Below are 23,941 nucleotides of genomic sequence, written 5' to 3'. Positions count from 1 at the left end.
CTGTGGGTCCAAAGATTACGGCCAAGGCCTTAGGGATTACCCAAGAGTGTTCAGATTTTGTTTATAATACAGTTTGTTTGTTTGTTTGTTTTCCTTTTAGTCAAAATCCCTTTCTAGTGGCTGCTTTTGGAGCTTGCTCTCTCACGAGGCAGTCTAACCACCAAGCCTTTCAAAAACTGGGACGTTCAATGACTGCCTCCGACATGGTTTCAGAAGTCGGAACAGCTTTTAGCAAACTTTTTGAAACCTGAAGCCAAAGCAGCAGCAGAGAAGAAGAAGCAAAAAGGAAGAACAATGACTGCAAGAGTAATTACATTTACCGTAGAATTTACATAAGTAATGCACCCTTTCAAGTGCTGTAGCAGCATTGGTATGATGATAGGTAGATTTTTTTTATTTTTCAGAATAGAAAAATATGATTAATGTAGATATTTTTTAAGAGTTTGGAATATGAAAATGTTTTGGCTGAAATAAGCTGTAGTCGCAGATCTGTTATAATATAATAAAACTAAACTGAAAGTATTCCTCTGTTCTTTTTGATAGTTATTGAGCAATAACTAAAGTGTGAACAGCAAAAAAATAATAATAATAATGCACTTGATACTTAGATAAAAATTCTTCCACCAGCTCAACTGAATTTTCTTGGATTGCACCAAGGTTGTCATGTTTTCATTCTTAGACCCTCTGTCTAGAATTAGCTATTGCATTTCATTTTTTGCCACGCTAGCATATCAAGAAGCAAAATGTCACCCTCTTTGGAAAGGGAACGCATGAGAGTCGCTGTAGATTTTGAATGTAATTAGTTGCCTTTTTCCCATTCCCAGTCCCAGAGGCAGCGTTGGTTCCGACAGTACCCCCCTTCCTGCAACACCTTGGGTTTTTTTGGAAAAGGCTCCCCCCGTCGCAGAATAAGGATTTACTGTAGGTATCTTAGCATTAAACAGTAATTATGCTTTTACCTGGGAAAAAAAAAATAAATTTCTATTCCTTTAGCTGGCCTTGACTCATCTAGAACTCGATAGGATGAACTTTGTGACATTATCATTTGGAGAGGTGCTAGGCAGGGTCAGAAACGTAGTGATACCCGACAGGCTCTCGGTGATCACGGAAGAGCAAAGTGCTTTTTAAACCCAAATGAAGTTCGAGCTCTGAGAAGATGAGTGTAGGGAGACGTAGGTGGCTTTTTTTTGGCTCGTTATCCTTCATGGAGACGGCCGACTCCTGCTGTGGGGCCATACCCAGCGGGCTCTGTTGGCAGGGCAGGCGAGCGTCGGGTGTAACGGGGAAGCTGCACTGGATTTTTGCACAGTATCCTTTCTTCAGTTTTGGGGAATTCAGTCAAAGCTCGTAGGGATTGAACCGATACGGAGAGAGGGGTGAGTTCAGGCAGAGGACATTTAAAAAACTTCCAGAAGTGGGTCCTGCCCCTAAACCCCCAGTCTGGCTCCTGGTGTATATACTCCTTAAAGCACCTACAGGAACAAGCGTGCAGCGTGTCTGGTGACTGCACTAGATGTTATATATTCATTACAGCCCCCCCCTTTCCAGTGATCCAGCTCCAGGTTGGAACACAGTGCCCTGCGTTCCCCTACCTCGCAATAGCTGCCCAGGGAGGGCACCTGGAATCAGAGAGGCTGCTCCCAGTGTGTCCCTCCTGCCCCTGATAGTCGTTAGTTCTGGATGCACTGTGACTACTACCTCACCCCGATGCATTTTTTTTTTTTGGTTTGTTTGGTTTGTGTTTTTTTTCTTTTTAAACCAGTTACCTATTTTTAAAATAGGTTTTTAAATGTTTGCTCATGTTGGTCTATGAGGGTTCACAGACTTTTTAGATTAGAGCAACATCTGCTCCTAAGAGATGAGCTTCTGGTGTTCAATATCAGCAGTTTTGTAAACTATCATCTACAACTTTGGGGAAACTAAGCTGCTACTGGTTTTCCCCCTAAAACTATTTGAGATGCCCAAGTCCTTTTTAAATAAAATCAGAAAGTTAAACCTGATGTTAAAACAGCTTACTTGATTTCCTTTAAAATGAGCGTTTCTTTTGTATTTAGAACATCAGTGGTACTATCACCTAAATGGCATTTGTAGGCGAAGTCGATCAATTAACAGAGCTCAGTCCAGATTGCAACCTGCCCTCTTGGTTTTAAAGCTGCACAGATGCTGTAACTCTGTTATCCACTAATGTATACAAATTGTTACCATTTTTAAACATTCTGGAAATGTAGCAGTTTCTTTTGGTAGGAAATAAAAATAATAGCAAATTAATTGTGTGTACTTTCTTTGGTGTCTTCTGAAGCCGGGATGAGTCTTTGCCATTCATTCCAGGTGAATAGAGGAATGCAGCCACTGGAGATGGGGAGGGACTCTTATCAGGGACTGTAGGGATAGGACAGGGAGTAAGGGTTTAAAACTGACAGAGGGGAGATTTAGATTAAGATAGTAGAAGGAAATTCTTTCCTGTGAGGATGGTGAGGCACTGGAACAGGCTGCCCAGAGAAGCTGTGGATGCCCCATCCCTGGAAGTGTTCAAGGCCAGGCTGGATGGGGCTTTGAGCAACCTGCTCTAGTGGGAGGTGTCCCTGCCCGTGGCAGGGGGGTTGGAACTAGATGATCTTTGAGGTCCCTCCCAACCCAAACCATTCTGTGATTCTATAAATAAGCATCTGCTAAACTGCTAATGAGGGCCCGCCCCACCTTCTCTAGGAGTACCAATAACCAGAGAGGGAGCAGAAAAACAGCTGCGCATTTCATTTTCTGCTTAACAATATACCAGAAAGCCTTTCTCCTTTTGAACAGATCCTTTGTGTGAATTGTAGTTTCAAATGAAACTCCTCACATGTGAAGCCAGGTTCTTACGTTTTTGTCATCTTTTCATACACTGATTTGAAGAAAGTGTGGCAGGAGGTAAAGTACAAGCCCCACATGATCTCAGCCACTGGAACACAGGTCGCCTCGTGTGCAAGGCAGGGCCTCGCTCCCTCCTTTCACCTACAGCCCCACACTCCAGGGGAGGTTATTTTTGTTTAACACAAAAACAGCAAAAGAAGAAAGGCTGTGGTGTTGAAGGCGTTCTTGCCTGCGTTATCCTACAGTGTACAACAGCCATGTGATTTTCAGTGCTGAGACTTTGTACTGAGCCTGAAGTTTATGGGGGTTGCTTACCTGGTCAGTTGGTTAATCCTTTGCAAAGTAATAAAAAAGCCTAAATATACTAATTTTATCTTCGCCTTTTTGCTGGAGAGATCCTGAGTGTTCTGTGCAACAGCAAACCCAAAGGACACCAAGCCTCGCAGGTAACTGGACACCCTCTCATTATGGGTAACGATTTCTCAGCAAGGCTGCAATAAGGAAATACTTCAAGGCTGAAAGCGCCACCTCCTTCTGTGCCTGAGGACAACTGTTTCAGCCAGTGGGCGTAGAACTTTTCAAGACCCTTAAAGGCCTAAGGACTTTTATCTTCAGCGTGTTTTAATTCTCAGCACAACAGGCCGTGAGGGCAGATCACACAGCAAGTGGGGCGGGGGCATTTCTTGCAGTAGAATATATGGGGGGCTGTGTCCCTGCTCCCCTCTATTCTGGATGCTTCCCCCACCTGCACCACATCTGCACCTGCTGGGAGTCCTGCATTCATTGATCTAGTTTTCCTCAGCTTGTGTTACATCTTTGTTAGCCATTCCGTTCCAAAGGATTTTATTTGGAGGGTACTGGGTATTTACAACTGTTAACAAAGCAGCTGAAATTAAAAAAAAAAATAAAAATAAAAAGTCCAAGGATGAAGGATCAGCTTTTTTTCCCAGTCTGCTGCTCCGCTTGCCCTCCTTCCACCATCTCCCAGGTTGACACGGCAGCTCTGTCCTGTAAGAAGAAGCAGGGGGGTCAGTCCCAGGTGTCTGGGTCACGGGGGATCACACACCCGTGTAAGGATGGGGGGGGCAGGTCTTTGACCCAGGTTGGTGCAGCACAGCCCCCTGTCCGGGTTGTTAAAAGAACTGGTGATGCCACCTCCAAGGAACAGCAGCGTTACTGGAACAAACCCAGGCAATTTTCCCAGTTAAGGAAAAAAAAACCAAACCCCACCAGAGAAATGTAAATTCTTTAGCGTGCGTAGTCTCTCTCATGTGAGTAACTTCTGTTAAACTCCAGCCATCACATTTTCATGTTTGCAGGGCTCATGTACATGGAAAGCAGCTCTTCTTATGGCCAATACATGAGAATATATTGCCTGAGATACCAATACCTGTACTGTGGTACTGCCCCAGTTTTGAAAAAGATTATTTGAAAAAGATCGTTAGAACTGGGCATCACAACTGTTGAGATCCGGTTGTTTGACTGCAATGGCTGAAAATAAAATACCGATCCGTGACAATGTTACGTGAGCTCTGACTCACCAGAGAGGCCACAGTATAATATAGAATTTTCTTCCCATTCAAGTGAAAATTGGTTCTGATGCATAAATACCTAATTAGTGCGATTCACTACTAAGCAAAGCACAGACCAGCGTGCGCTTCAAGCAGGCTGTCACAACATGAAAAACCAGTGGGTATTTTAAACGGCTTGTTGCAAGCCCTGTAACTTCAGACAGAACCATCATCTTCCCTGAGCAGCAAGAGAGAAGAAACCAGGGTACAGAGATGACAAACTTAACAAGCTCAAGGAGAAACTGCCCTTTCTTAAAAGCTGATTTTTACAGGAATTAAGTTACTAGCATTCTCCAAGTCGCGACTTGCACCCTCGAGGTGCCAACCCCTCCCTGCCCAGCCCCAAGCCAGGGCTTCCTGGTCTGCATGGGGTGGAGGTGAGGCTCGTCTGCTTCACCTGTTCTGCTGCTTCTCCTCCTGCACATGCCCTTGAGAAGTTGAGCCACATGTGCTCTCCCTCCAGCATGTTCACAGCGGTGTTACCACTTGTGTATGGGCATGTTTAGTTTGGAGAAGAGGAGGCTGAGGGGAGACCTCATTGCCCTCTACAACTACCTGAAAGGAGGTTGTAGAGAGGTGGGTGTTGGCCTCTTCTCCCAAGGGAGACCAGAGACAGGACCAGAGGAAATGGTCTGAAGTTGCAGCTGGGGAGGTTTAGAATCATAGAATGGTCTAGGTTGGAAGAGACCCTTGGGATCATCGAGTCCAACCATCTATCCTACTCTACAAAGTCCTCCCCTACCCCACGGCCCTTAGCACTGTATCTAAACGGCCCTTAAACACAGCCAGGGATGGTGACTCCACCACCTCCCTGGGCAGCCTGTTCCAATGCCCGACCACTCTTTCGGTGAAAAATTCTTTCCTAATGTTCAATCTAAACCTACCCTGTTGGAGCTTGAAGCCATTCCCTCTTGTTCTGTCACTAACGAGAGGGATTAGATTAGATATTAGGAAGAATTACTTTAGTGAGAGGGTGGTCAGGCACTGGAACAGCCTGCCCAGGGAGGTGGTGGAGTCACCATCCCTGGAGGTATTTAAGAAACATGTAGACATGGCTCTTCAGGGCATGTTCTAGTCCCCGAGATTGTTGGTTTGTGTCTGTGGGGGTTTTTTTGCTGTTTGTTGGTTTTTTGTTTTTTTTTTGTGGTTGGACTCGATGATCTCAAAGGTCCCTTCTAACCATGAAGATTCTGTGATTCTGTATCATGGGGCTCCTGAAAGTTTCACGGAAATCGGAGGCTGGGTAGAAAAGGGAAATTCAAATTACTTCCCCAAGCCCTTGTGGGGCACACAGGCCCCAGCTGCTAGGCGCTGTGTTCCCGTGGCATTTTTGGCACTAGCCAACACGAGGTGGCCAACCAGCCCAGTGGAGCAGGAGGGTGGAGAGAGCCCTGCTTTGGGTAAGGCCACCTCTTTGTCTCACAGGTGCTCCAGTGAGCCTGTGTGAGGAGCTGCAGAATCACAGAATCACATGAGGTTGGAAGGGACCTCTGGAGATCATCTAGTCCAACCCCCCTGCCAGAGCAGGTCCACCTAGAGCAGGTTGCACAGGAACGTGTCCAGGCAGGTTTTGAATGTCTCCAGAGAAGGAGACTGCTCTACCTCTCTGGGCAGCCTCTTCCAGTGCTCTGCCATCCTCAAAGTGAAGATGTTCCTCCTCACATTTAGGCGGAACTTCTTATATTCCAGTTTGTGCCCATTTCCTTTTGTCCTGTCACTGGGCACCACTGAAAAAAGACTGGCCCCATCCTCTCGACACTCACCCTTATAAGTATTTATAGGCATTGATAAGATCCCCCCTCAGTCTTCTCTTCTCTAGGCTACAAAGCCCCAAGTCCCTCAGCCTCTCCTTGTAGAAGCCCCATCGCTCCATTCGTAGGACTCTTCTGGGATTTGCAAAGGCAAGATATGGGCAACCTTCACAGCACACCTTCAGACACTTCCAAAGCATCAGCAAGAGAAGCAGGAGTTCAGCTTTGGAGGCGTGTGGTGTGCGCTCACGCGTGCACGTGTGCTTCATCTTCAGGAGCAAACTACTCTGGGACAAGCAGGAGACAGATTATGCTGAGCTTCAGGTTATTAAGGAAAAAAAATGGAAACAAATGGAACGGGCTGAACGCTAGCTAAGGCCAATTTCTAGGAGGTTATTAAATGCCCGTAAATCCCTTTAAAAACAAATCAAAACAAATCTTCAAAAGGCTGGAGGTGGGGCTGTGGCTGCTTTGCCAAAGAGATCAAAAGGGAGGCTTCCTCTCCAAGACTCTGTCTCGCTGCGCTTGTTTGGATTTGCAAACTTTCTTGACAGAGAAGTGAAGAGCAGGATTTAGCTACACACAAACAAGCGAAGGAGCCCGCAGCTCCTCCTGTGCTTTCACAGCTGCAGGTCACCACCACTGCTTTGGATCAGGGCGCTCACTTCCATCTCAGATCAGGTGATGGGCGACCATATTTGTTTTTAAGAGGCGTGTTGAGAACTGACAGCGCTCCCATTCCGCAATTAGAGGGGATGTGTGCTGTCACTCCCTAATGTTGCTGTGCTTCACATCCTCCCGCTGATAACGAGATGGAAGGAGACTAGGCAAGGCTCAGTGCCCCAGTGAGGGGAAAAAAATGAGCAGCGTGAACTGGAGGGAGGGAGAGAAACGCTGGAGAGAAAGTGGAGGATTATTCTGCAGGTCAGGAGCAACACTGACCCAACGAGGGCTGGAGCAGAGGAGACAATCATAGAATCATAACGAGATGGAAGGAGACTAGGCAAGGCTCAGTGCCCCAGTGAGGGGAAAAAAAAAATGAGCAGCGTGGCAGAGGAGACAATCATAGAATCATAAAGTTGTCTAGGTTGGAAGGGACCTTTAAGATCATCTAGTCCAACCATCAACCTAACTGATAAAAAATCATCACTGAACCCTGTCACTAAGCACTGTGTCAGCCCATCCTTTAAATACCTCCAGGGATGGTGCCTCAATCACTTCCCTGGGCAGCCCATTCCAATGCTTAATAACCATTTCTGTGTAAAAATTTTTCCTAATATCCAATCTGAACCTCCCCTGGTGCAACTTGAGGCCATTTCCTCTTATCCTATCGCCTGTGACTTGGGAGAAGAGACCAACCCCCACCTCTCCACACCCTCCTTCAGATCGTTGTAGAGAGCAATAAGGTCTCCCCTCAGCCTCCTCTTCTCCAGGCTGAACAACCCCAGTTCCCTCAGCCTCTCCTCATAAGACTTACTCTCCAGACCCCTCACCAGCTTCGTTGCCCTTCTCTGGACCTGCTCCAGCACCTCAATGTCTTTTTTGTGGTGAGGGGCCCAAAACTGGCTACAGCCCTCGAGGTGGGGCCTCACCAAGAGAAGGGCAGTGAAGCAAGAGGAACTGGAAGAAGCAGCACCCATTAAAGAAGTAATAAAGCACCTTGAAACCAGGAGGAGACAGTGACACCAGTGAAGGGATTTCTCCTGAGCAGGAGACAGGTTGGGGGAATGGGAAAGGAAAAGAACAGTGGCATTAGGTATAGGCCAGAAGTAGAAAGCAGGGTGGAGAAAGGAGTTGGTACAGAAATCAGGAAAACTACTTGTGGTTCAGAAACAGTTGGGAATGCAGCTGCTGAAGATGGAAGAGGCTTTCTTAGGGGGACATATAATTTTTGATGGGGGAATGTGGGGAGTGTAGAGGGAAGGCATTCTTTTCAGAAGTCATCTCAGCTTACTATCCAGTTCCTCTGCAACCTTGCACACCTTACTCATACCCCTCCTTCTGGATTGAATGTGGGCAACTTATGCGTTTCTGAATATTATGGGGTTTTCAGTGGCCAAAGAGCATACCCTGAGTAACTGCAGAAGTAGGTTACATGGAGACACGAGGGTGAGAGGGAGCAGAAGACAAGGGCAGCAGTACAACAAGGCAATGGCTACTGCAGTCACACCAAAAGCTGCCGAAGGGGCACAAAGGGCAAAAATAAATATCTTAAAAAAAAAAAAAAAAGACGAATGGTCTCACAAAGAGGGCTACAGTTTTTTACCTTTATGTGGATTCCAAAGGCAGCAAGGTCTCCACGCAGACTGTCACAAGCCTCCAGGAGGGGTTTTCTCTCCCGCATTAACTGCTGCCTCTTTTCCTTCTGGTCTTCCTTTGGTCCCTTGGCTCCCTCAGCACCCTCCATGGGCACGGCGTCTGCTGCTCCGTCGGGCAGAGCCAGCGCGTAGTGACGGACCTTGGCGCGGAACCGCACCAGCTCCTCCATGACGTTAGAGAGGACAGCGGAGTGGTCTCCTCCCACAGCCACCTAGAAACCAAACGGGTTGCTTTACAAACATCTGAGAATGATTTCCAAAAATATCAACCCCGACGGAGTAGCATGCACCAAGGCCTCCTCACCTCTCCTGCTTTTGCATCTTCCATTGAATTGGTAGGATTAAAAGGTTGCAATCTCACTAATGCTGGACAAAAAGTTGCAGTACAGGGACACCTGGGAGTAGTTCAGTGTATTCCTACATAGGCATCTGTCTCGGAGCAGAGGGCTCTCACGTGAAACATAACACGCGGCATAACCCAACTGTGGAACTCATCGCCACAGGAAACCTCCAAGATGCCGGAAGCGTGCATAAATTAAAAAGGGATTAGACAAATCAATGGGAGAAAAGCCTGGCAACAGCCATCCGACACAGCAAGGGCAGCCCAGCCACCAGCTCAGACAGTCCCTGGGCTGAAAATGTCTGCAGAGCCAGGGAGTGCACCAGCCCCTCGCTCTGCCTTTGGGCTCCAGAACCTCTTCAAGAATCACAAACCAGGAAAATTAGGTATTTTGGCTTTAAGTCTCTCAACTACCCTTTCTCCTTGCAACCAGAGAACCTCCCACAGAACTTTAATCCGATCCGCCTTATCTGAAGTTTCAGCCACCCAAAAAGACCTGAGCCCCTGCACACGGTGGGTGTTTTCATAGAATCATAGAATGGTCCAGGCCAGAAGGGACCTCCAAAGGTCATCTTGTCCAACCTCCCCGCAGTCAGCAGGGACACCCCCAACTAGACCAGGTTGCCCAGGGCCTCATTGAGCCTCTCCTTGAATATCTCCAGGGAAGGGGCCTCAACCACCTCCCTGGGTTTTCTTGGCTGCTGCCTGGACCCTTCCTTCCCTCAGCCAGCTCCAGGCTTCCTCGGCCTCCTCTGGCTTGGCATAAATCTCGCTGGTCCATGGCACAGGAAGGGAACGGCCTCGCTCCTCCTGGAGATCTCGGGTGCTGGCAGAAGAGGACAGCCACTCCTCAGGGCAGGCTCCTGGTCTCGCTCCTGGCAGAGAAACCGTCCCTGTTCCTCACCAGAGGCAAACTCCCAAGCGGGAGGAAAAGGACAAACCTCCAAACAAGAAGAGAACACCACGGCGGTGCTTCATCACTGGGACACAAGAGGGGGAGCAGACAAGGGAGCAGTGAAACGTAAAGCCCCCCGAGACCGGGGGATGCAGTTGCTGGTGGTGACGCTCGACCGGGAGCAGAAGAGCAGCTGAGTAATTAAAGCCAGAGGGGACTGCATTTAGTCACCAAACAGCAGGATGGAAATGAAAGGGAGTAGTTTCAGAGGTCACTGACTGAAGAAAACAAAGAGGAGGAGGAGGAGGAGGTGAGGGGGAGGCTGTCGAAGACACAACGTGAGATGCTCAATGCTCCCCGCAATCATAAAAGGCAGCAAATTCCCCAAACTTTCAAGACATGTAAACGTACTAAAGAAGTTTATGAGACTGAAGAAGGCAATAAAACTAAGTGCCAGAAATGCTCCCTCATAACCCAGGGCAGGTAAAAGAGCAGGATAAATACTTAAATACAGAAGGGAAAGACAAACAGCCAGGGGAGCAAGAAACACACTTCTACAAATGCCACTGCCAAAGTTCAAAGAAGCACAAAGGCAAGATCCTCCAAAAAGGAGGGGCAGCTTTAGGAGATGAACTGATCCGATTACCACATATATTTTCCACAATTTCCACTGTGTAGCCTCTCAGGGCTGATCTCTAATTTCTTCTCCTGCAGTACCAACCAGTCCAAAGAGCTCATAAGATGTTTTATATGGAAATTCAGCCCTTGCCTACCCCACCTGTTTGCCCCTGGCTGCACCCGCAATAGAGCACGCTTGGGCAGAGCTCCCCAGCATTAAAACAGGCAGGATGGTTTCCACCCATCATCTTTTCAGACTGATTGACCTGCCTGTGGCCATCCAGGCTCCTTCTCTTGCCAATGCAGAGAGAAAGACAGGCAGTCTTATTTTATACAACCACCAGACTAAGACGAACCACCCCTTTTGGGTGCATTTCTCTCCACCGACCACTGCAGAAGCACAGGCAGCTCTGTTAGACCCTAAGGCTAATTAGCAGAGATGAATCATAGGATCATAGAATAGTTTGGGTTGGAAGGGACCTTAAAGATCACCTAGTTCCAACCCCCCTGCCATGGGCAGGGACACCTCCCACTAGAGCAGGTTGCTCAAGGCCCCATCCAGCCTGGCCTTGAACACTTCCAGGGATGGGGCATCCATCCTAAGATGAGGAATCCCATCTTAGAAGGGAAGAAGACCCACAGGCTATTTGCAAACACCCAAATGAAGAGGTTGCAAATATCACTCCCCGTAGCCTCTACACGAAACTGTTAGCACAGTGGTGGCTAGGCCAGCTAGCCTCTTCCCAGACAGCCCACCACCAGGACCCACGGCGGTCAGGGACTGCTCCTGGCAAGCTGCATGCCCAGGGCCACCTGGCTGAAGGGCAAGAAAGGTTGGACACTGAGCTGCTGTGGCTGGTCTCGAGGACAGAAAACAACCCCTGCACTGATTTATTTACTAGCTTGCGGCAGCCCACGGACCTTTCTGATGAAGATTTTGATTGATTCATTTACTGGAAGCTGAGAGAGCGGGGGGAGAGAGGAGAAGCTGCTGTGCTGCTCCTTCCTTCCTGCCTGCCTCGCACCAACGTCTTCTGCTGACCCTGCTGCCCCGGAGAAACCAGCACAGCATACAAAAAAGAAAAGCATTCAGACACTTGTTTCAGCAAAAACGTAGGTGCAGCAGGCACCTGCATACAGACAGCCCAGAACCTGGAGGAATGACTGTGCCATCCAACTTGCAGGCAAATGTTAAGTGTTCAGTACGCCACTAAAAATTAACATGACAAACCACGGGTTATGAGGAGCAAGACACAGCCAAATCACATCCAACCACTGCATTGGAAGAAATTGTGTGGAAAAATCCACAAAGAGGCAAAGTAAATAAATGCATTTATTGCTCTGCTGCCTGACTTTCAAAGGATGAATAATGTTATTAACATTTTCTTATCCCTCTTGTCCTCCTCCTCAAAAGCAGTTTTTTGTAGAACAGTTTCTCTGAAGAAAGTTTTCAACCTCTTGGTATTCAGCTCCAGATTGGAGCAGGAGAGGAGCACAGAGCCGCCTGCTTGTCTCCAACACCTCGTGTCATTTTAAATGCTCCCCTTCCATACACCAGGACATCCCCTCCATATTTATCACCCTCTGCCCAGTGCAGTACTTCGCTTTGAGCTTCTCTCTCCTTTTTTCCCCCTTGCCCGTTCCTACCTTTCCATGAACTAGAGGATACTCAAGGTATTCAGACTAGATCTCAGGAAGAAATTTTTTACTATGAGGGTGGTGAGACACTGGAACAGGTTGCCCAGAGAAGCTGTGGATGCCCCATCCCTGGAGGTGTTCAAGGCCAGGCTGGATGTGGCCTTGAGCAACCTGCTCTAGTGGGAGGGGTCCCTGCCCATGGCAGGGGGGGTTGGAACTAGATGATCTTTGAGGTCCCTTCCACCCCAAACCATTCTATGATTCTATGATTCTATTTCCAGTGATGGGCCCCCCAGCTGCCCTCCCCTCCCCGCACCCAGAGGAGCTGGACCCTGGCTCCTGCTGTTGCAGGGAGGTCACAACCACAAATAGTCATACTAGCTATCCAAGTCAGCCTGGGTGCAACCAGCAGAAAGGAGAGGAAGAGCTGGAGAAAAGCCAGAGACGTAGGAGGACCAACTTAAAAGGCCTCCAATGCTAACTTTTTCTCCTTCCATTCCTCAAACTTTCTCATTTCCACAGCACAACCGCTGCTGAAGTCTCCCGGGAGTACCTCGAGAGAAGAAAAAAGCCCACACTTTGCTTTCTCCTGTTCTACCCCCTCACATGCTCTCCTAAGCCATCACGACAGAAATTGCAAGTGGTGCAGAAAGGTTTACTAAACCCATAAATAACTTTGTTACATCTGATGCTTTCGGAAAGCTTTCTATAAAACATAACGCTGGCGCTGCTACCATAGACTAGTACACACAGAAGAGATGTTTCCTACCTGTCTTTCTCCAAAGGACATCCCAAGGGCATTAAAAAAGCCTTCTATATAGGAAATAATGCTTCCATACACAACAGAGCTTCTGGGAGATCCAGCATCCTGTTTAAAAAACACTCAAAAGAGATTGTCCAGTCAATACATATTACAGAACTCAGCATCTCTCCGTAGCCTAGTCCATAAGGGAAGACTATTACTAATTATCTAGATCTCCCTCCACCAGTAACACCTGCCCAGATGGGAACTTTTACAGAGATATAAAAGCACCTCACAACACAAAGGGAAAAGATTTAAGTAAACAGGGGAGGGGAAGAGCTTATTACCAGCGTGCGCAGCGAGGAGAAGAGATGTGTGAAGCTGCCATGCATTACACTCGTGCAGTAAATTAGACCTAAAAATAGCACTTCTGGGCATGAAAGGGCTGCATGTATGAAAACAAAAATAAAAGAACAAAATCCCAGCTTCAAGGGCACCTATACGATAAATGATTTAAAAAAGCCCCAAAGCTTTTTTTTTTTTTTTTTTTTTTTTTTTTTTTTTTGAGTGTCTTATTGATTTAAACAATGTGAAGATTGCTTTGAGATAGCTCATGGCATTTTGTCATGGCTGGGTAGCACCACCAGCAGCAGCGACAGAATAGCATTTTTGAGAACACATGTATTCCTTTCTTTCCTCCACATTTTTTTCCCAAAGAAAAAATAATAATCAAGAATAAATGATAGACTGAGAAGCAATTAAAGGGATTAACCCTTGCCTAAAAACAAAAGGAATGTTGACATACACAACCGAATTAGCAGTTGGTACTGGATTTTATCGGACATCTCCATCAGGGCCTGAGATAACTCATAATGTAAAATTAGCAAAAGATCCGAACTGGGAGCAGCTGAGGTGGAACCGCTGAGGGTAAGAAACAGGAACGTGCCAACTAAGGTAAGAACAGTGAGAGGGTTAAAGAGAGGAATGAGTAGTTATGTTTATGTGTGATGTTTGTGTTTATGGGGGACGTGATGACACCAGCAATCAAGGAGGACAGGGACAAGGCTGAGCTTGCCTTGAGCAAGAAAGAGAGCTGTTGATAAAAGGAGACCCAGAAGCGCTTCAGACTGTGTTTACTGCTCAGGTCTTGTCCTTACCAGATGCCTCCTTTGTGTCAGCATCGAGAGATCTTAACAGGGCCTCATTTTGCCAAAAGCCATCTGAAGAGGGGCTCGTGCAGGCGTGCTGAGGCCACGGTTACAATTTGCCAACGGCAGAAGCCACTCGGTCCCCAAAGCTGAACCCGCCACCGTGACTGCCCCACACACCTGGGGCTGCCTGCTGAAGCCCCCGCAGCAACCACCACCCCCCAGCTCCCAGTTCAGGTCCATTTCTGTGCATGGGCATTAAGCAAAGAAGCATGGCATGAACATAAAACCAGCACTAAAATTATCAGCCTGCCACCCCAGCTTCAGGCCTTTCAGGCACCTCAGGTATAAATAGCAGAGGGAGGCAGGGAAGGAACATCCCCTGGATGCGGCGAAGCACGGAACAATAGCCCCGCGATACGGTCAGGACAAATGGGCACCATTAAGGTCAACAATTTATGGGGCTTTGTTTCTGCCGGTTTCTTACGTGAACAATAAACTAATCTGTCTGCGTTAAGCAGTAGGACAGTGGACAGCTGTCATTTTCTGATCTCTGTATCCTAATGGGTTACCTTAGTAACAGCCTTAAGCTGTCTGTTGCCATGGTGAATGAGGTCCATAATTGCTGCAACAGCCCTGGAGGTGTCAAAGTCATCTGCAAACGCAGCCTTCACGGTTACTTTTGTGTTGGCTAGCCTTCAAGAAGAAAAGGTAACTTTTCAGACAAGACAAACAAGATGCCAGCAGTACACTGAATCCATCAGCCATTCAGCCAGAGGGAGTCACGGAAAGGACGCTGTCGTTTCCATCCCAGCTGTCCTATGACGGGCGATGCTACACTGATCAGGGAGAATACATCTTTCAGCAAAAAAAGGGAAAAACTTGACGCGTGTCAAGATCCAAAGCGCTACATCCGTTCAATAAAGACATGGTTAATCACAGGAACCAACAACAGCCGAGCAAGGCTTGCCTTAATCATTTAAAAACAGATGGAAAATGAGGTTGATAGCAAAACTGCTCATGTCCTTAATAAGTTGTTTGTTGTTTTTTTTTTTCCAGCAGCTCATTTTTCACGCTAAAGGCATGTTTCTCTTCCAAAGCCACATCAAGCATGTCACTCTCATGCCTGGCAAGAGAGCTGACTCGGGGTTGGCCAGCAGCAGGAGTCCTGCCCAGGAGCAGGAGCTGCTTCCTCATTTCCCAGGCAAGCCCAATCCCAGCCCCAGGACTCCACTTGGCTTGGCCCAGATGGAAAAGTTCTGGTGGGACCGTCCATGTAACGGCACCAAAAGCCAGTGGGGCAACCAGCGCTCACCACCACAGGACCAGTGCCACCAGCTGCTGCAGGTGGGAGGACAGGGAGAGCAGGGGGAATAAATGGCGAGCTGCAAACAGCTGCTGGTGGCACGTTCTTGTACACAGCCAGGAGAACCAGACCTTGATAGTGCTGACCCAAGGATGCCCTTTCAGGGTAAAGCTCAGGGAGCAGGGTTACAGGATGGGGCTTTGAGCAACCTGCTCTAGTGGGAGGTGTCCCTGCCCATAGCAGGGGGCTGGAACTTGATGATCTTTAAGGTCCCTTCCAACCCAAACCATTCTAAGCCTTAAGCTATCCCAACCTCTGGGGCTCTCCTTGACCCTGCTGTGCCTGTTAACAAGTGGTTTCACCTCCCACCCCTCAGACACCAGATGATTGCTGCCCTAACCCATTCCTCCCAACACTCTTCCCTGCCCAGTTACCCCTTCTCCACTGAACACCTACCATTTTCCTAACCAAGAGCTCTGTCTCATCATGGCTGTTTTTTCACCTAGCGATACACAGGTTTTGCCCTCCACACATCCCCCACTGGCAATTCATTTCAACCTCCCCACATGCCTCATATCTCTCACCCTTAACTCTCACCAACAGGTTTCCAGCAGCCTCTTGCTGAAGGACTTTTGCCAAACACCACAACCACTTAATTCAACTCCCCTTCCCCGTAACACCTTCCAGTGACCTTTGCAAGCCTCAGTCGGTGCAGCCCCAAGCTCCCTGACAGTGAGGTGCCTGCACCACAAGGAACCTGGCTTCTCACTTCTGCAGCACAGGCTGTCTCCCCTCTCATCCTACGCCCCAGACCTGCCTGCATGTAAATCAGTTCAGGGCACTCAATGCCCCCCCTGCCCCAACTCCAAAGCACTTCTCAGCTTTGCACCCAACACACAGCACATCTCTCTCTCCTGGGAGATGATCCGGTTTTCCTAAGGGACTCCAAAGAGGATTCATCATCGTCAGGGCTGCAGCAACCATAATTTCCTCTTTTCCTGTGACATCTCCATCCCGGCCAGTTCCTTAGTAACCCTGTCTCTCCTCTGCTGCAGGACGCAGTGCCAGCCAGCTTGATCACAAGCTCGGGTGCCCAAGGCAATACTACTTTCCAGTCATCTGCTTTCTTCTTCAGTCTCTAACGCACAGTTCTACTTACGAACCGAATCACCTCACAACTTCAGCCACAGCTTTGCCTTCCACATCACTCAAGAGGGGCAAAGATACAAGTGTTGGGACAGGCACGCTAGACAAGTAACTCAGTTCACTGTATTTTTAAAATCCGAGTGTAGCAGTCTATGAGGAAAAGCAGCTGGGTAGACAAAAAAGGAAAAAAAAAAAAAACCTGCTCTTGGTGAGGTCTGGCAGGGAAGACTGCTTCTCAGGCCTTCTTCTGGTCCTGCTTGTTGAAGAGGACTCAGCACACTACAGCAGTCAGCCCTCTAAGCCTGACAGCAAATTATTGCCCACACAATCACAATCTTTCAGATACAGGAGATGCACTTACCTTTCCCACAGTATGTCTTCTCTAACAGGCTCACATACCAGCTGTCCTTTTATATAAGCGTTTGCATCTCTAATAAATGAGGAGATTGCCTGAAGAAGGTGCTTTGCATCATCCATGCTCTCGTCACTAAATTCTACTGCTAAAGAAAAAGAAAAAAATATTCAGGTGTTAGAATAGAAAGGATGTTGTCTGTCATACATAGGAATAATACTCTGAGAGAGACAAAGTCACTCCAGGAAAAGTTTGCTATTACTTGTCACAGCAAACTTTTCTTACAATTAATTGCGTATTTAATTAAAAATTCTGCTCTTCATGTGCACTAGGTGAATTAAATCAATATAAAAACACAATCGTTACACATGACAAAGTAGAACCTACTGGAGAATGATTCAGAAAGTGTCTGGAATCTGACCAAAGCAATAGCTACTTAATTTTTTTTCATTATTGAATCTCTCTGTGAAGTTGCTACTCCAAAGCGTTTAGATTGGATATATTTCTAAGCATCCCCCCAGATTTAAGTTGACACGACATACCTTTGATCTCACCCCTAATTTTTTTCCAATTTTAATTTAGCAATTTGTCTTTAAAGACCTCCAAAGAGACCTGACCCTCACCACAGACTCTGTGAGGGATACAGGCATCTACAGTTAAAGAGCTGTTTCACCAGCATCTAAAATCTACATGGAACTAAAATTTTGTAGTCTAAATTCTGCACTAGATATACAATTCCCTCACAATATCAAAGCTAAACTGGCCATATCAATTTTTGAAGGCAACGATTAGAGAATATACAGATTGTTTACACTTGTAAAGGCATGTTTGGGATGGGGTTCATCACACCCAACGTACACACTTAGACCTAGCCCTCTTTATAGGCACTGGAAAGAAAGATAAAACCTTAAGTTAAATGATTCACCACGTCCTAAGCAAAGCTCTGCTTTCCAATGAGATGTGCCATACCCTAACCCTACAGTGCTTCTCTTCCACCAAGAGGGAAAGATGACATTAGCCCCCAGCTAACACGGCATCCACACACACGGACACCCTCACTGACATGACACTGAGCATCACCTGTAGTTTCCACAGCAGTCTCACCTCTGGTCCTGCGCTCATTACAGCCCACACTGCACTCTGCAACTACCCAACGCTGCCCAGGCACAGGCTCTTTAGAGCAGCCAGACACAAGGCCCCATCTCAGTTCCATTAGCCTAAATCCCAAAGAAGCCCCACTGTTTAAACAGCCTTTCCGTAGAATTCATCCCAGTGCGAGTAAGGCGTAAAGTCCAGACCTGTATTTGTCAGATTTTCCACTTCCGTGTAATTAAATATCTGCATTACTGCCTCATTAACACTGGTTTTAAAATTAAGCTTTACTCAGCTTTTAAAAAGACCGATGTTCAGACTTCTAGAAAACGGCCAGATACCGAAAGAGATCATTTATATCCGCTAAGATTACTCAACTGATTACCCTGGTTACAGGAACTCCGCAAGGAATACTTGATGAAAGTTTATCCTGATGAAGCCTGCTTTGATTAAAGCCATCCTTCTTCCCCGCTCCACGGCACTCTCCTGAACCGCCGCCTGCAGGCACTGCAAACCCACCCGGCTCTATAAATCTTCACTGTACTCCCCACTCCTTCCCTCCTCTGGCACCCAGGGCATCATCACTACATCGTCAAATTACAAAAACAAATGTTTATTAGCACCAACAAGTAACGAAAGACCAGAGGGACCAAAATGGTATGGTCTGGAGAATAAGTCTTATGAGGAGAGGCTGAGGGAGCTGGGGTAGTTCAGCCTGGAGAAGAGGAGGCTGAGGGGAGACCTTATTGCTCTCTATAACTACCTGAAAGGAGGGTGTAGAGAGGTGGGGGTCGGTCTCTTCTCTCAAGTCACAGGCGACAGGACAAGAGGAAATGGCCTCAAGTTGCGCCAGGGGAGGTTCAGGCTGGATATTAGGAAAAATTTTTTCACTGAAAGGGTCATCAGACATTGGAATGGGCTGCCCAGGGAGGTGGTTGAGGCACCATCCCTGGAGGTGTTCAAAAGACGGGTTGATGTAGTGCTGGGAGGTATGGTTTAGTGATGATGCTCCTTGTTTGTTGTGTGGGTGTCTATTTTTGTCAGTTAGGTTGACGGTTGGACAAGATGATCTTTAAGGTCCCTTCCAACCTAGAAGATTCTGTGATTCTGTGATTCACTCAGGTTCACAAAATCACTGGAGTGGATCTGGTGACCAGGAGAGCGTTTTGGGGACAGAACCCACCTGCCCGCAGCAGGCTCCCAGCCCCACCACCAAACTGCAGAAGCAAAGCCACTGCTGAGGAGATGCAAGAGGAAAAGCGGTGCCTCACAGCAGGGTCCCACAGGACTTTGGTGATGGCACCTCTCCATTTAAGCTGCACCCAGAAGCAGCCTGGCAGGCATGTTGGTGGTGGGGGCACCGTGCTGCTGCCTGTAGCACCTCGGAAAGACCTTTTCCCAGCAGCCCCAGGTGGGCCAAAGGGTGGTGACTTAGGCCAAGGAAGGGACAACCAGAGGCACCAGCCAAAGCAGAAGGTCTGGATCACCACCAGTGCTGTTTAACCCTGAGCAGCTCAGTCCCACCACCCTAAGCAGGTAGAGAGGGCGATGGCGCAGAGACATGCTGTGGAAGGGTGATGTTCTGCATCAAAGCCTCTTTCCTCTGACTTTTTTCTTCTTCCCCATGGGCAAGGCATCCAGCTTTATCCTCCCCGTGACAATAACTGCCTAGGGAGGGGGTTCCCACTCTCATGAAACCCACGCATCTCCCTGCACGCACCCCTCCAGCCATTGCCCCTCCTGCACAAGCAGGGATGGCAGGAATCATCGCCAACAGGTTTAGGCAAGGAAAACCTTTTTAGGAACAAACAGAAGGTGCTTGGGATCTCACTTCTAATAAAAACACTTCGGAGGCAGACAGCAAGATGAGGAGGAGTGCAGCAAAATTATCTTTAGAGCAAGGGGAATTGATGGCAGGGAGACAAACTGACAGGTTGTACAGGAAATACCTGGCTCAGCAGGGACTGACTCCGGATCTTCAACTCTGCAGCTCAACAGAGAGGGACCTGGGAGTCCTGGTGGACAAGCTGACCATGAGGCAACAACGTGCCCTTGTGGCCAAGAAGGCCAATGGTCTCCTGGGGTGCATTAAAAAGAGTGTGGCCAGCAGGTCAAGAGAGGTCATCCTCCCCCTCTCCTCTGCCCTGGTGAGGCCCCATCTGGAGTATTGTGTCCAGTTCTGGGCTCCCCAGTTCAAGAAGGACAGGCAACAGCTGGAGAGAGTTCAGCAGAGGTGATACGAAGATGACCAGGGAATGGAGCATCTCTTTTATGAGGAAAGGTTGAGAGACCTGGGTCTGCTTAGCCGGCAGAAGAAAAGACTGGGAAGGGATCTCATCAATGCTTATAAATACATAAACGGTGGGTGTCAAGAGGATGGGGCCTGGCTCTCTTCAGAGGCGCCCAGTGACAGGACAAGGGGCAACAGGCACAAGCTGGAACATGGGAACTTCTCTCTGAACATGCAGAAAAACTTCTTTATTTTGAAGGTAGCAGAGCACTGGAACAGGCTGCCCAGAGAGATTGGGGAGTCTCCTCTGGAGATATTCAAAATCCTGTCTGGATATGTTCCTGTCCAACCTGCTCTAGGTGAACCTGCTTTGGCAGGGGGGTTGGACTAGATGACCTCTGAAAGTCCCTTCCAACCCCCACCATTCTGTGATCTGGAAGCGAATAATGGCACCCTGCCTCATAAGGTGGAGGTGGCAAACACAGACCTTCGAGAAATCTGCCCACTGGCTTACTGGCACTATACTCTGACATAACACCACTATATCTTTTCATCAAACCCACCTATATATGCACAGGTAGCCCTCCGTGTTTATCGCAGGAAGGTGTTTAACCTACAAGCAAGGCAAAAAATAGGGGTCCCGTCCTTCCTGCAGAGGTTCCAATGCAGCCAGCTGGGACGCAACAGGGAAGGGGCACAGGGTTCCAGTGCCATTCCTTGCCCCAAGACAAGCTTAGAAAAACCAAGGAAACCCGAGGGTTGAAATATAAACAGACTTAACAGAATAAGACTAAATAAATAATGTTAATAACACTAAAGAACCAATTTTGATCCCAATACCAATATAAAATATACAAGGATTACACTCAGCCAATGCTACCAGTGGAAGCTGTGCATTCCTAGCAGGGGACAGCAAATGCTGGACACTATCAGCACTACAACTTCACAGGTCTGGCACTGGGGCAAGAAGTTCTCTGGATCACCACCATTAAGAGAAAAAGAACTTCACAGCAAACTTTCTCATTTATATTGAATGTGATGTTCATGGTATGAAATAGTCCTGTTGGCCAGCCTGGGTCAGGCGCCTGGGTTTTGTTCCTCCTCATCCCTGCACCTGCCAAGGCTTGAAAACACTGACACCTTGAAACCCACATACCATAGCTGGCTATAAAGTAAATATTTTCTCAAATTCAGACACTAGAGTTTTCTAAAAATGCAGTTTTCCCACGCACTTGAAAAAAAAATTAGTCCTGTACTGCTCAAACCAGGACATACTCCTAGAGGTCCACCGAAATAACCTAGCAGGTGTAGTCCCGTGCTCCACCATCCCCTTAGCTTGCCAGGAGAGCCAACAAGCCAGATTGACTTGACAGCGGTTAGGGAAATACTATCTGCTTTTGGCATGCCCCAAACAACTGGTAAAAACACTATCCATATGAAAACCTCTTCCAGTTCAAAGTAGCATCTGCCTGCTGGAAACAGCACGGTGTAGCCAGGGAAGGTGGCAAAACCTCCCACGCCTCTCCCCACCGGCGGCGTTTGCCAGGCTGAGAGGATCATGAGGTGACCCAGCACTGGTGTAAGCGAGCTGCACCGCACCACACAACTGCCTGAACGCTCAGGAACTCCACCAGACGAAAAAACAGTAACGCAGCAGGGAGATAGAAAGTTATTAGCAAGCCCTTGTCATACCCTATAGGAATAGAAGGCAAAGCTCTACCTAGATGTGTCTCCAAAAACGGCTCATCGTGACTGAAATAAAAGCGGCTGCCACAGATGCAAATCAGAGATGGAGGTAATTCATTAATGGAAAAGTGCCATTAATTGAGAGTCGCAATTAAGTGCGGCTCAGGAAGGTGTTCAGATGAATGGTTACGTACCGTGCTCAGTAAATATGCTTTTTCTAGAAGTGAGGTGAAGAGCAGCCCCATGGAGCATCGCCAGCCTTTCTAACCCCGCGAGGTGCTCCACCACCCCTCCGCTGGGGACCCTGCCTGGGAAGCCACACTCACCTCAACAAATTAGGGAGGGTTGGGTTCTTCTCCTTACCTGAGCTGTATCTGCTGCGCAAACAAAACATCCTGAATTGATCTGAGGAAAATTTCTTCAGGAAATCCTAAACTCCACATACAAAAAGACAGCTTTAGCATTGTATCAAGCAATTTCTCCAGGAGCTCTTCCACCCCCTTACACCAGTTCCACAGCATATTTCAGACAAACTGACCCGAAAAATAACCCAGTCTTTGTAGTTTAAGATAGCCATAAAGCTTTAAACTGTAACACACTGGTTGAAAGTCTAAACTAAATAAGATCTAATTCCATATCAGCCAGATGTCTGTACATATATACAAGATATAAACATACACACAGTGTCAAATATAAGACAGTGAAATGTACTATGTAATTATGATCAAACATATAAAGACCTTTGCAAAAAGACAAACTGAAATTACCAGGCTAAGACCGGGACACAATTATGCAGGAAAGGACAGCTCCTGAGTTTTGCAAACTTTATGAAAAAAGAAATATTTCTTGAAAAAGAAATGAGTGTAGTTCTTCTGCAGGGCTAGAACATGAAGGAAAACGAGGTGTGAACAAAAATAACTTCTTTTTTTTTTACATACTTCTAGAATTTATCTATGTTAATTATGAAACCGCATTAGTTTCACCCTAATATTTATTAGACTTTATAAATAATTTACTATGGTATAAAGTACATTATTACTATTACTACTAGTGTAATTAATTTACACTAATAGTATAAAGAACTACTTAAATGCTCAGAAGGTACACTGAGAAAACATTTGATCCCTCCCAGCTCTGCTCTCAGCAAGGCTGGACACCGCGCCTGGCAGATTGATTGTCAACACTGCATTCCTGCTTTTTTTTTTTTTTTTTTAATTTACAAATTGGTGATGGTAGCTTTGTAACACTGAAGTGCCACTGAAATAGAAAATCATAAGGAGAAGTCAATACAAGTGAGAAAATAGAGAAAGTGTCATTGGCTTAAAGATGCACTTTTCAAAATTTAGCTTCTGCTCCCAGACTAAACCAGCCTGAACGCTGAAGGTGGCAAAGCATCGACAAAGTGCCGTCTCTCAAGTGAAAACAGAAATAATTGAGGCCATCAGGGCTAAATTAAGAAATAGATAGTGATGCTGTTTGATGTGGTGGGTGGGGTTTTTTGTTGGTTTTTTTAAAATGAAGTCTATATAACTGAGTGTACCCAATGTGCCTAGATGCTTTACACTAATAGGGAGAGGTAGAACAACAGGAGTAAAGTATGGAAATAAATTCAAAATTTGGGAAAGGACCATCCAAACAGGAAAAACTAATTCTGCTTTTTGTTAAAAACGGAACACAGAGAAAGTTATCACTGGTTTTTCAAAGCAGGTTGTTTGGCCATGCATTATCTGGGGGTCAGAATTAATAGCTATTATTAGAAAAAAAAAAAAAAAAAAAAAAAAAAAAAAAAATCAGAGAAGAGGATCAGGGGGAAGGAAAACACAGCAGCTGGACACAGAGGACACAGGGCGGCCGTGCCAGGGTGATGGCCTAGAAAGCAGATGGCTGCTGGCAGGACCAGAGAATACCCCATGGCCTGGCCCGGATGGGCTTCCCCTCTTTTGGAGCAGGCATAAACACTTCCATGTAGGGCTTCACTTTCAAGATGTAGGAAGGCTGTATGGGAAGAAGTTTGCTTGACCGGACTGAAAATCACTTACAGGGAAGGATTAATACTTGTGAGCTGTGTCTAAGGGAAGAAATTAAAAGCGGAGACCCACAAGGGAAGAGAGATGGGCCTGAAGTTCTTGTTTTCTCAACACAAGTAAGTCCCACCACAGATGTGGAGGGCAATGTTTCTACATGTTCTTTTCATTCAGTTAAATTTTTTAATTTATCAGGGAGGGTAGCGATAGGACAAGGGATAATAGTTTCAAACT

At 47.0% G+C, this 23,941-nt stretch overlaps 1 protein-coding gene across 1 annotated transcript in view; it reads right to left on the bottom strand.

Annotated features, from left to right (window-relative positions):
• Positions 1–3,676: 3,676 nt before the first annotated feature.
• The window catches only part of CARS2 (cysteinyl-tRNA synthetase 2, mitochondrial (putative)), a gene marked incomplete at its 5' end in the record, with an annotated part of 42,739 nt that continues 22,474 nt past the window's right edge, over positions 3,677–23,941 (bottom strand). The window contains 6 exons of the mRNA XM_014944084.1: positions 3,677–3,858; positions 8,439–8,702; positions 12,751–12,849; positions 14,444–14,567; positions 16,685–16,823; positions 22,047–22,113. Of these exons, the coding sequence (XP_014799570.1) occupies positions 3,784–3,858; positions 8,439–8,702; positions 12,751–12,849; positions 14,444–14,567; positions 16,685–16,823; positions 22,047–22,113 (768 nt within the window). The remainder of the gene's footprint in view (positions 3,859–8,438; positions 8,703–12,750; positions 12,850–14,443; positions 14,568–16,684; positions 16,824–22,046; positions 22,114–23,941) is intronic.

This window comes from Calidris pugnax, unplaced genomic scaffold (assembly GCF_001431845.1).
Source record: "Calidris pugnax isolate Ruff unplaced genomic scaffold, ASM143184v1 scaffold69, whole genome shotgun sequence".
Lineage (NCBI taxonomy): Eukaryota > Metazoa > Chordata > Aves > Charadriiformes > Scolopacidae > Calidris > Calidris pugnax.
This window is presented reverse-complemented; position numbering and strand designations above follow the sequence as displayed.